At 37.1% G+C, this 12,322-nt stretch overlaps 1 protein-coding gene across 1 annotated transcript in view; it reads left to right on the forward strand.

Moving 5' to 3' along the window:
• The window catches only part of GRB10 (growth factor receptor bound protein 10), a 144,677-nt gene extending 133,972 nt beyond the window's left edge, over positions 1-10,705 (forward strand). The window contains 6 exon segments of the mRNA XM_032682743.1: positions 1,155-1,232; positions 1,875-1,991; positions 2,869-2,935; positions 3,927-4,014; positions 6,716-6,809; positions 7,585-10,705. Coding sequence (XP_032538634.1) covers positions 1,155-1,232; positions 1,875-1,991; positions 2,869-2,935; positions 3,927-4,014; positions 6,716-6,809; positions 7,585-7,731 — 591 coding nt within the window. The 3' untranslated portion in view covers positions 7,732-10,705.
• The last annotated feature ends 1,617 nt before the right edge of the window (positions 10,706-12,322 follow it).

A 12,322-nucleotide genomic window follows, 5' to 3' on the forward strand; every position in this document is an offset into this window, starting at 1 on the left:
AGTGCCTTTTGCAATTTTTTTTTTTTTTTTTAGTTTCTGAAGGTTCTATTAAGACGTAACAAAGAAGTAATTCTATCTCCAGGTGAAAGTAATTTATATCTGACAGCAAACAATGAAATTTCTTGGTAATATGGTAGGAGGCTTCATCATTTTTTTTTGAAACAAATCAGGATGGAGGGACTGAGGAGAAAGTTGACTATTTTGTGCCCTTTGAAGCAGAGAACTTCCTGGTCTTCATAGAAAAAAGGGCATAAATTCTGATTTGGTTTTAAGTCTTTCCCTGAATGTGCTGTCTTGAAAACTGCTGTGTCCTTCTGTATACCTTACTACATCCTATGTACAGAAAAAAGTTTTTGTTTTTAAGGAACACTGAAAGATGACTAAGGGTGTACAATCAGCGAAAATTAAGGCTGTGCCTCAAGGCTTTGTCTGTGACCCTTCTTTTTATTCACCTTTAGCTTTCCATAGTCCTATATTACCCTGGTCACAAATTGTATAAACCATTTCAGTTAGAACATTCAGTAAGCAATGTTGCTATACTTCAGCACTGTGCCTCTAGGGAATGCACTGAGTAGGTGTTTTCCTACCATCCTAGCTACTAGTGTTGCTAAAATTTATCATGTTCAACGAGGAGCATGACTGGAATTCAATCACCTTATTTTTATAAGGATATGAAAAGTACCAAGTGTTATTTCCTGCTGAAATTTATTGAAAGAGCTAGTGAACTAGAAAGGTTCTTATTTTTTATCATTTTGAAAACTGAGTTTGAATGCCTTATGCAGAATATTTTTAAGTTCACATTACTAGAGGGTAAAAAGAAGGTAATTAATATGTGTGTTCTGACCTCGACTGAAAGCTTGTATTCTACAAGGAAAATAGAGTGATAGCTCTGGTGATTGCTGAGAGTGGCAGAAATTACCTGTGTATTTCACTCAGGCTTCTATTTTTTAAAGAAAACTTGTGTGTATTAACAGCTTGATTGCCACCTGCCAATTGCTATTGCTCAACGCAAATTGCTTTGGGACAGCTTCTGATCAGGAAAATAATAAACTGGTGGCACCTTGCTCCAGTGTAAGTGGTATTATGAAATCACTACAGCTTTTTTTCCTAGGGTATATATTTGAATAATAGTGTCCTTGCATTTCTTTTCACAGTATGGAATGCTACTGTATCAGAATTACAGAATTCCCCAGCAGCGAAAAGCCATGCTTCCACACTTTTCCACTCCAGTAGTAAGTAATGAACTTACCTCATTGACATACGATGTTGGAAAAGATACATTTGCTTTTGCATTTTAAAAGTGGAAAATTTTACGCTAAGGAATGTAAATTCAGCATTGTGTAGCAAATCAATGTAAAGTTCATGTTTTGCATGAGTACAGTTTTCGTGGTTGGCTCTCCATTATCTCAGGCTTACATGATCCACATGATTGAAAAATCTTGGCTATGTCATGCTCTTTGAGACGTGCAGTAGAGAGACATCTGGCTGCCTCTGCAGAAGCCAGCTTAGGTCTGGCAAAACTAACACGTAAATTTCTTAAAATAGGCTGGGCCAAGAGGTGACTGTTAACTATCTAAAAGTGAAGATCCTATATTTGGATCCCAACTGGCCCTGAAAATGACTGGAATATAGTAATAGGGCAAGTGGGCAACTTGAGCAATAGAGATTTTATTCTCAGCCTGTGGCCTAAAAAGTAAAGCCATCTATTTTTGTGTCAGTGAATCTTTTGAAAGAGATAAAAAATGAGATGTATTTTTCGTGATGTTGAAGGAGAACCTTTGACAGTCTTCTGAAACCAAAACATTTTGAAATTAAACTCTCAAGCTGGATTTTTCTTTTCCTGTTTTTTGAAACAAGTGAAAATTCCTTTTCAGAGAAGTGTATCTGAAAACTCACTAGTAGCAATGGATTTTTCGGGGCAAATAGGAAGAGTTATTGAAAATCCTGCTGAAGCACAGAGTGCTGCCTTGGAAGAAGGACATGCTTGGAGGGTAGCTATCTTCTCTTCTTTTCTGTTTTTGCAATCAGTGTCTGTTGAGAGCCAAAACACAGTGTTCGCTATGATGTTAGTGCAGTGCTGGTCACAGTATAGCTTAGCTCCGACCTGAAGCAATCACACTGCAAGCATGCAGATCTGAAAGTCAATATCCATCTTTAGCAAAACTGTCACATTCACAACAACCTTCTACCACTGCTTCTCTGTCCCCCTAGTGTCCAGAGGAAAGTTGAGGGGGAAAGCAGACCCACCAGAACTTTACTGCCAGTTTGCAAAACCAGTCTCTGAGGAGGAATATGTCAAATTAAATGCTTCCCCACATGGAAGAGGCTGGGGCTCTGACTAATGGCTTGCTCCCAGTAAGTTTAATTGCAGAATATACAAGAGGCAGGACCTCTTGCAATGAAAACTGATGTAACTTGTTTATAGTGTCTTGTGGACAGACAGCTGCAGTACAAGTTTTCCCACATGCTCGTCTTTTAGGGAAAAGAAGTCATTACTGAAGCATTAGCTGGTGCTTTATGTACGGGAGGGAAACACTGCTTGATTTACTGAGTGCCTGGTGTTTTGCCTGAGCAGAGACATATCAGACTTTTCTTTTTTTCTCTCATTTTTTTCCTTTTCCTTTTTTTTTTTAAATTTTTTTAGATACTGAGCTTTCATCATTAACATCTGGCTTGTATTTTAAGCCAACTGAAATGAGCTGCTGCTTGTAGATTAGCCCCCTCCAAAGTTGCATTTCTTTTTCTCATTCTTGCATTAAATTTGCCCAGCCCCCAGTTTCCTGTAAATTAAATCTGTATTGCATGTTCACTAATTCTCTTCTGTTGAAACATTAGTGTGGATTTAACGGTAATTCATTTTCTCTGTAGAAACGTAGCACAAGAATGAACATCTTGGGTAGCCAAAGTCCACTCCACCCTTCCACACTGAGTACAGGTAAATTCTGCTGGTTTGTAAGCATAGTATCAGAGACCTCTGTGGGTAAAGAAAAGCTGTATTTTATATAGAGTGCAGTCATGTAGTATTGATGTAAAATACACTGTTTATGTTTATCAGTAGCTTCTGTGTCATTAACATGCTTACCCATACAGGCATAGTAGAAGGAACTTGTTTTCCTCTGATGGCACACTCAAGCTTTTCTTCAGAACTAAGTTTTTTGAAACTCAGATTTTATAAAAATAGACACTCCATAAATGTTTCCATTTAAAACAATCCAGAAATCAATTCCCCGTTTCAGACAAGAAAAGTCAATGAGTGATCTGTTAATTTTTAAAGAGTAAAAATGAGAGTTTTCAAAATGGAATTCATTCCATAATTACTGACTAATGTAAAATATGTATGCCTGTAATGCAAGTCCTGAACATCTGAGATTGTAAGTTTATTAAAATAATAGGAAATTTCATATTAATATCCTGAACTTCTTAAAGGAAACACAGCTATTCTCTGTTGCTACTCTGTGTTTCTACTCTGTTGAACAGAATTTAAAAATACCATTTGAAAAATAAACAATAAACATAAAATATTTGGGGAAAACTCTGCTCTTGAAAGCACAAGCTAAAGTGTTTTTCTATATTTGAGACTTAAAGAGACTTGATTCTAACCCATTAGCTTATACATTGTCTTCTAAGAATTGTTAGTCCCAACATTTTCAAGAAGCTATGAAAAGGCAATATAAGAGATTTCTCTTGTTAACTTGTATATCTGCAAATCAGAAAATACATGAAATAATGCCTCTCTACTTGGTATATTAAGTAGATGCATTTTTTGATTTTTTTTTTAATATAGATTGATGGACGATACTTTATATCTATAACAAAAATATATACCCACTTTTAAAATGTGTAAATAATTAGTGCGTGGAAAAAATGTTGCACATGTAACTGTTTTTAACCATCTTCTCTTTCCCTCTTTTCCCTCTTGCCTCCAGTTATTCATAGGACACAGCACTGGTTTCACGGCAGAATCTCTAGAGAAGAATCTCACAGGATTATTAAGCAACAAGGGCTTGTAGATGGGTAGGTACTGTTGTTGCTTAGTATGTATGGTCCGATGGTGAGCTTTACAGACAAGAGCACAGCCTCTGCTGGTAATGTTTTACCGGTTTCTGAGCACTTCTGAGTAACCCAGTTCTCGAGTAGTCCCATTATAACCTGCCTGGCTTTCAAAAAGTCAGAGTGCGTGTTTGTAGGAGTGGATCTTAACTCTTAATTTGAAAAAGAAAATCGTAGAAACACACTTAAACTTCTTTCTTTTTTTCTAACAGAGGCAATCAAGTTTTAGAGACTGTTAGAATCTGAAAATAGTTAATTCTTGTAATCTGCATGGAGGATATATTTTTTAGAGAAAGCTGTACCTAACCATTTGCCACAAATTTATAATGTGATTTGTGCTCTTTTGCATGAATCAGAGGAGTTAATGGTGATTTCTCACTATTTGTTTCTGTTCTAGAGCAAAGAAGTGAAAGTAACTTAAGTGCTCTCTAAAATGTCTTTAGTTGAGATTTAAGTATCTTCTGTATCGTTGTTTCCCTCATTTATATGGAGTTATGGTTATTGAAGGAAAGTTGCTTGAACTGCATTCAGCAGTTCTTTATTTGCAGGATGGGAAAAGCATGGTTGCCTTTGGTTCACTAACCTAACTGCTGTCAGGGTTAAGGTAGAAACGTCCATGTTGGCTTCTCAGAAGACAGTGAAGTTCAAACCTTTCTTCGGTTTTTCTGACTTTCTGATTCAGAACACTAACGTTTGTGAGAATAATATACATTAGAGAAATAGAAGTTGGTGGTGCATATACATATTTATCAAGCAGCGTTTATTTGTTGGTTTGGGGTCTTGGCTGGGCTAAGGCTGGGCTAAGGGTTTTAACTTCACAGGTCAGATAGAGAAGAGGCTGAGAAAGCAAAGGAGCACTGCTGACTTGTTGGGTTTCTGGTTCTCTCACACTACAGATCTTTATAATCTTGGGGTCATTTTGACTTGTTGCCTTAGGAATCTGGTGGCCTATCCTTCATGAGGTTTTCAGGAATGTGTTGTGTTAATGCCTTTGAGGAGGTGTTAAATTTGTGCCTAGTCAGCTTACTCACCATGGACCATGAAGATTGGTTAGTGTGGCTGTAGCAAGGTCAGTCAGCAGTGACAAACGAACTGTGTTACCTATGTGCTCCAAGATCTAAGGATTGTGATTTTCAGGATGGAAAAATCTTGCCTATGTTTTCCTGCTGCGTGTTCTTGAACAAAAGAAGGTAGAAAGTTAACAGTCTCCTGATGGCTCATGGAAGAGGTTCAGCAACGTATATATGCAACCGATACTGCTATCTTTGACTGTCTCTGGAAGCTATTGTTGAGGATGCATCTATCTTTATAGTCATTGTTTGTGTGGGAGCCAGTTGCTTGCCAGAGGCTGAGTAAACCGTTGCAGTTTCAGTTGTGCAGAGCTCTGCTTTGTGCCACCAGCTTATGAAACAGCTACATGAAAGATAATTTAGAGATACCTGCATGAACTGCAGTACCACAGGGCAGGTAAGACCTTTCTCCTTGACATGGATCCTAATGTATAAGGGCTTTTGTCCCTTTGCCACACATCTGGTCTTCTTAGGACTAAAAAGGAATGTCAAATACCTTCATGGTTTCTGATGGTGGCAAGACATGCCTGTCTCTGATTACTGAACTGACAGTGGTTATGATGGTGCATTTTTGTGGTATTGACATTTCTCAATCAATTCTGAAGAGCTGTAGTAAATTCTTTTGGGTTCCTAAGACTACAAGCAGTTGTTGCAACTCAGCTTTGGAAAAGTGTGTTCCTGGCTTAGTGATTAGCAATTAAGAGGGCTTGAGGCCTGCCCTTGTACTGTATTGGGCCATCTCACAAATCCACTAGTGATTAGTGCTGTAAGCCTTTTGCCAAAGGTATATTCTTGTTTTCTGTGGCATGGAGATCTGCTTCCTTGGTTCATAAATGTCAAGGGGAGAAAATGTGGGGGTTTTTAGCCAGATTTTTTTCTCCTCTTCCTATTATATGTATTTAACCATTTGAGTTAGGACTTCAGTTTTGTGAGTCAACTTAAAAGTCACAGTTAGATAGTGTATGGTGTTGCTATCTGTACTGCTAAAGTACATTTTCTCCCAGTGATGCCGAGGGACAAATACTGTGACTGTTCTAGAGGAAAAACCAGTGTGTATTTTCCCCATCTTGATAATGTGGAAGCTACTTAACTGATAAGTAATTTTAAGAAAGCACTAAGCTATTTCTGTGCAATTGCAGCCATTTAACCTAAACGTAATTTTGCTGACACTGGATTTTTGTGGACTGATGCAAGATACTGGAGAGTGGGAACAGATTCGCATATATTACTTTCCAATTTACAGAAATTCAGACTTGCTCAGGAGTTAAACGATAATATTTTTTTCATGATAATATTTTTTTCATGAGAGTACATATCATTAATGGAAAGCTGAGTTAGAGAGAACCTTAAAAAAAGCGTCATATGTACATTCTTATGGGAAGAATTACTGTCACGTATGTTTCACTTCTTGTTTCATCTATTATTGTTGCATAGCCATGGTATAAAAATTGAAAGCAAATTGCCAGTTATGGAATTGCCTGTTAATGCAGCTAAAGAAGAGTTAGGCAGTGGCACAAAATTACTTAGTAGTTCTGATTATTTATGAAGAAATAGATTGCAGTATTCAGTTTGCTCTTAAAAATGTTCTCTCCTAGATTATTTCTTCTCCGGGACAGCCAAAGCAATCCAAAGGCATTTGTACTTACGCTGTGTCATCATCAAAAAATAAAGCATTTTCAAATCTTGCCGGTAAGTAGATTATTTTTGATACTGATAACGAAAACCGAAATTTTAAATCATGAAGCTTTTGTCAACATCTGAGAAGACCTCTTATTAATTACTGATGTAATTAACAGGGGTGTTCCTATTAGCAAGTATTTTTTACAATTGTGAAATGTCTGATTATAATTATTTATTAACATTGTCCGGAAACTAGTGTAAGTCACTGCATTACACAAGTCTGTGTAATGCACAGAACTTGTTCTCTGTGACTGACAGCAGCAACAGCAGCTGTTGTCTGCCTGTCACTTGGGTGAACATGGAATAACTTAGGGAAACTTTAAAAAGTTTTATTCTAGATGTTATCCAATAATGTTGAGCTTCAAGTAATGTTACACTGAGATGCTGGGAAACAATTTGATTTTTATCTTGATCAAAAAAGCACCAAAAATTTAAGATCATGTAAACCTTTGTAGTGGTCCTCTTCTCTTGTTTAGCCTGCCGATTTTACAAACAGCTAACAAATACTTTTGGGTATTTTCATTTTATATAATGAAGTCCAGTGCTGTCTCTACAACTTTCAATTACTCTGCCCACGAGCTTTCAGTTTCATAAACGAAATATTACAAGTTGAGTTAACATATGTTTTGTCTGGTGCTGTGCATGATTTCATGAAGAACTCTGGGCACTAGGTTGTTTGGGCAGTGCCCATCTTTTATGTTATGTCACACACTGGTGGTACTCTTGTCACACTTGCATCTCTTCATGTGCAGTCTAACTTAAAAAGGATGCTTTGTTTCCCTAGTGTGAAGATGATGGACAGATATTTTTCAGCCTGGATGATGGGAACACCAAATTCAGTGATCTAATCCAGCTTGTTGAATTCTATCAACTAAACAAAGGAGTCTTGCCCTGCAAACTCAAACACCACTGTATCCGAGTGGCCTTATGACCTCAAATCTGACTCTCACTGAAGACTGGATTTGCTAGAAGAGTAATTGTAAGAGAACGTTGACACTGGGGAATTGGCAGATTTGTAAGTTGGTAAAAAAAATAAATATTATGCACCTTGGGACTCTGAAAGGGATGGATTCGACAGGTGCCAACAGACCAAGATTGCTGGTTTGTCTAACACCTAAGAGTAATTGCTGCTGAGTGTCCCAGCATCCCAAAAATGGGGGGAGGGTCTGTAAAACAATGAGTAAATTTGAAACAAAACTGGAAACTATCTTGGCTGGGCCACTTAACAGGAACAAGTGTGAAGAGAAATCTTTGAAAAGAACTCTTGCCCTGGAATAATCTTGACAATTGAGACTAGTGTGTTTACTTTTTGTATTGATCACTTTTTTTGCACTCCTACTTTGTTTCGGATATTGTATGCAGCCTATATTAGGAGCTGATGTGGCTTTTAAAATTCATGCAGGAGTTGGGTATTAATCTGCACCCTAAAATGTATGGAATGCTTCAGCCTAAAAGGATCTAGAAGAAAATCAAGAAGTGTGTGTGTGTGCGCGCGCGCATGTCTCAATACTTCTCTGGAGACCTGAGGTTCAATGATCTGCAGATGTCTTTGAAGAAGCAATGAGGATACAATTCTAAAAGAACATACCACCAATACACATATTCTTAAAACTGTTGACCTGTAGCATTATGGCTGTAGTGTGTTGATGGCATATTAGTGGCATTCAGTCATGCAAAGACTGTATTAGATTCTATGCACAAATTTTTATTATTGGAGTGGTGGTTTGTTTTTTACAGCCTTTTGACTGTTTTCCTGAGGAAACTTACTGTTACTAAATAGAATAGGACTGAATGGCTACACTTGTATTTGAAACCACCATTTTTTGTGAGAAGAGTCTTCTGCGGGTAGTCTTAGTATGACAAAATAAAAAAAAAAAATTAAAAACCAGTGTTTTTAGCTTTATAGCTCCTTGAATTTTCAGACTGTTTCAAAGAGCTCTTTCCACATAGTAAAGCTACAGTGACACAAAGCTCACCTGGGGACAGGGCATAAGAAGAACTGTACCCCTTCTGCTTTTTGTAGGGCCGTGGAAGTTTACATGGTGAGAAAGAACATACTGGGAATAGAAACAGATTTGATTGTGAACTAGCTGCTGGCAATGTCATCCATCGAGATAACTGGTGATCCCTGTGTCATATATGCTACCGAATGGCAGACAGGCATGTATCTTGCTCTGGTCCTGGTTTGTCATCAGAACTACTTTATTGTTAATGTTTAAATGAATTATTTAATGTTTACACAATAACTCTTTCTGATGATAAATCGGTATTCAAGTTGGACAAGTCCCACCTTGATCCTCCAATTGCAAATAGATCGTTATTTCAACAACGTGGTTGGTGCAGGAACTGTTTTAAGTGAAACAACTTCCCAGTGCTTCGTGCCGTTAGCCACAATGAGGAGTATTCCACCCTGGGAACTTGCAGAGCGTAGTGCAGAACAGAGCATTCTTAGGATGGTAAATGATTTACACGGGCTAATTCATCTTTAGTATTTGCCACTGGGTTTGAAATCCTAGCCATCTGAAAGGGTAAAGAAGGCAATCCAATCCTACACTTTTAGGTCTTCATGTAGTGTTAAGAATAGCTTAAGACAAACCATAACCTGCCTGAGTCATCCATATCAGCTTAAACTATGTCAATGGTATAGAAACACTGTATTTTAGTTTACAGAACACATTTAGTATTTTTTTCCATTCAATGTCTAGATACTAAAAATGAAGAAACTTGATTTTGTTTTTAGTAGAAGCCTTTTTTGTTTGGTTTGTTTTTTTTTTAATTGTACATAGTGAAATGAGTGTTCCTGCTTTCTAGACAATGTATTTTAAAACCTTGAAATTAAGCTAACTTAAGTCTGACTTCACTTTGCATGCTTCTATTTGGCCCCTATTAGGAGAAAAAAAGATACTTGTATCGACTACATTACCAGTTTAATAAGACCATTTATGCTGTAGTTTTAAGTTTTTCTGTTTACATAGCTTAGTGACAACCATGCATTTTTCCCAGTAGGCGGATAGTATTTGCAGTGTTTCATATTTATGAAAAAAAACCTTGCATCTTATTTAAATTGAGAATAAAAGTTTGACTATGAACCATGATTTTTGTATGTAGATGGTTGACTTAGTATTTTGTACTCTTCCCAGCTAAAGTGAGCTGTTTTGAGAAAGTGACCACCTTCAAAGTGGCAACAATCTTACTTAAGCAGATCACTGCTTTGTCTTCTTTCTGCTGGAAAACAGTCAATGCCACCTTAGTTTTCCAACAGATTCAGCTGGCTGCCAGCTCAGAATACCAAGGACTGAAGGACATTTGACTCTTATTTTTGTATTTAAATGACATGAATGTAAAGGGGATGCTCAGGGTTGTTTTGGAGCCTGTTGAATTTTTATCTTTTTGCCTGTGATTTTATTTTCTAAATAAATACTTCATGTAGCAATCTTGAATATGTTGAGAAGGAAAATGCCAAACCATTTTGGTAATGAGGTTACTAGTTAAGTTATGTTACGATAGGTGTTAAAGTACAAAAAAACTTTTTATTTGTTAATTAATCTTGAAGAAACACGTGCCTCAGTTTAGATGTTTTGTCTTATCTTTTCTGCACTAAATACCTGACAGTTTGACCAATCAATGCACCTTTCCAGTGGCAAGACTTGCTTATCGTAAATTATATTGTCACAATGCAAGATTTAGTGACTGTAAAATGAAATAAAGTTTAAAGTTTCAGGGAATGCAAAAGGTATTAACTTAAGAGACAAAACCTTTATTCAATATGCTTTGCTTCATACTGTAAATAGCTTTTTGGCTTGTGAACCTAATTGTAATCTTTCAGGTATTTTTGTACAAATAAGGGACTGATATTCTGTTTCTTGTAATTAGAAATAAACGTTAATACAATGCTATTCATTTTATATTGGAATGAATGTCGTCTTTTGGATATATCTGTACACTATGTCTCTCTTGCCTTAATTCAGAGTTAATTGGGTGGGTTACATTAAACAGCTTTTAAGAAGAGTGAAGAGGAAAACACAATCCCCAAGATACCTTTATTCTGGCTTTTCTGTCTTAAGATTCTTATTAGGACAGACTGCACTTTATTTAGAAAAAAACTTGTTTGTCCCTTTTGTTTGAGGAAAATTACTGGGGTCATTCTGCTACGACATTTATTCATTTTGGAAGGCTGCTAAAATCAAATCAGGAAAACATAGCACGTGCATCTTTCGGGTCATAAAGCTGTAAGTCACTGAAAATGTGCACTCTGCATAAAACACTTTGTTGGCCTGATAGCTGTTGGACCAGAAAACTTTTCAATAGTGCTTTCAGAAAGCAGTTGTTCATGCCTGTAATCCTTGTATTCGAGTGGTCTATCAGCATTTGTCTGGAAAAGCACATCTTCATGAAATATGTTCTTCCTTAAAAGATCTGGGTTGGGCAAGGGGCAATTGGTCATTCTTCTGGTAGATGGAATAACAGAAGGTTAGGAATATTTCACTTTTTAGTTGGACACAATCCTTTCCTGTTTCTGCCTTGCTAATCCATAGAAGCCATCAAATGCATTCAAGACTTTGTCACACTGACTACTTCTGCATGCTTCATCTTCATATAAATTTATACTGAACTGTGGCATGAGTTAGTATGTTACCATTATGAAATTCATCTGCACATAGAGGCAGAGTACTTCCTTTGGGTTTTGATATTTGCCAAGTTTTTTCTATCTGGAGATGCATATTAAACTTAAGGTGCTTAGAGTTCACTATCCTGCACACAGCAAGTTACTTTTCCACTGAGTTAATGAAGGGGACTGCTTGCTTCCAAAAGGTTTGAAGATGCCTGTTTCTTGCTTAGCTAAAGGAAGCCATGCTAACATTGAAACTGGCCCCCTCTGTAATCATTAAAAATCAAGGACTATAATTCTACACAAACCTCTAAAAAAACCCCCAACAAAACAACCAAAACAAAACAAAACAAAAAAACCCAAACAAACAAAACCACAAAAAAATCAACCCCAAAACCTCAGCTTACTTTATTGTATATATTGCATTTGGAACAGACAAGAAGATGGCATTAAAAAAACCCCAACAGAACAAGAAGATCTTGGTAAGCCTGCCCAGTGGCAGGGTAGTGCTGTCTGCATGTTTGCCACCCGTGTGGCAAATGCAACACGATACCTGTGAAATCTGGCCCCTGACATTAGCAGCAGGTACCTGTGCTATCAGAACGTCACCATTGCAAAATTAGTCTGGGCCAGAAGTGGGTTTGTGGTACAAATTTGAATTACTTTCCTGATAGAAGGTTTGTGCTGCTTTCATATTACTTGCAGAACAACAGACATAATGAGACATATGATGCCACATAAAGCATTCTAGCATGAAGTTTACCTGGCAAAACAGGTCAAATACGTTTGGACCTATAAGTAAATTCCTATCAGACTAGTGTTTTACAGCATGTGGCTGGAGCACTTTCATCCTGACACAGAGAACTCCTAAGTTAGGATTATTTTAACACTAAATTGTTGCTTCAGCCTGTAC

This window comes from Chiroxiphia lanceolata, chromosome 1 (assembly GCF_009829145.1).
Source record: "Chiroxiphia lanceolata isolate bChiLan1 chromosome 1, bChiLan1.pri, whole genome shotgun sequence".
Taxonomy (NCBI): domain Eukaryota; kingdom Metazoa; phylum Chordata; class Aves; order Passeriformes; family Pipridae; genus Chiroxiphia; species Chiroxiphia lanceolata.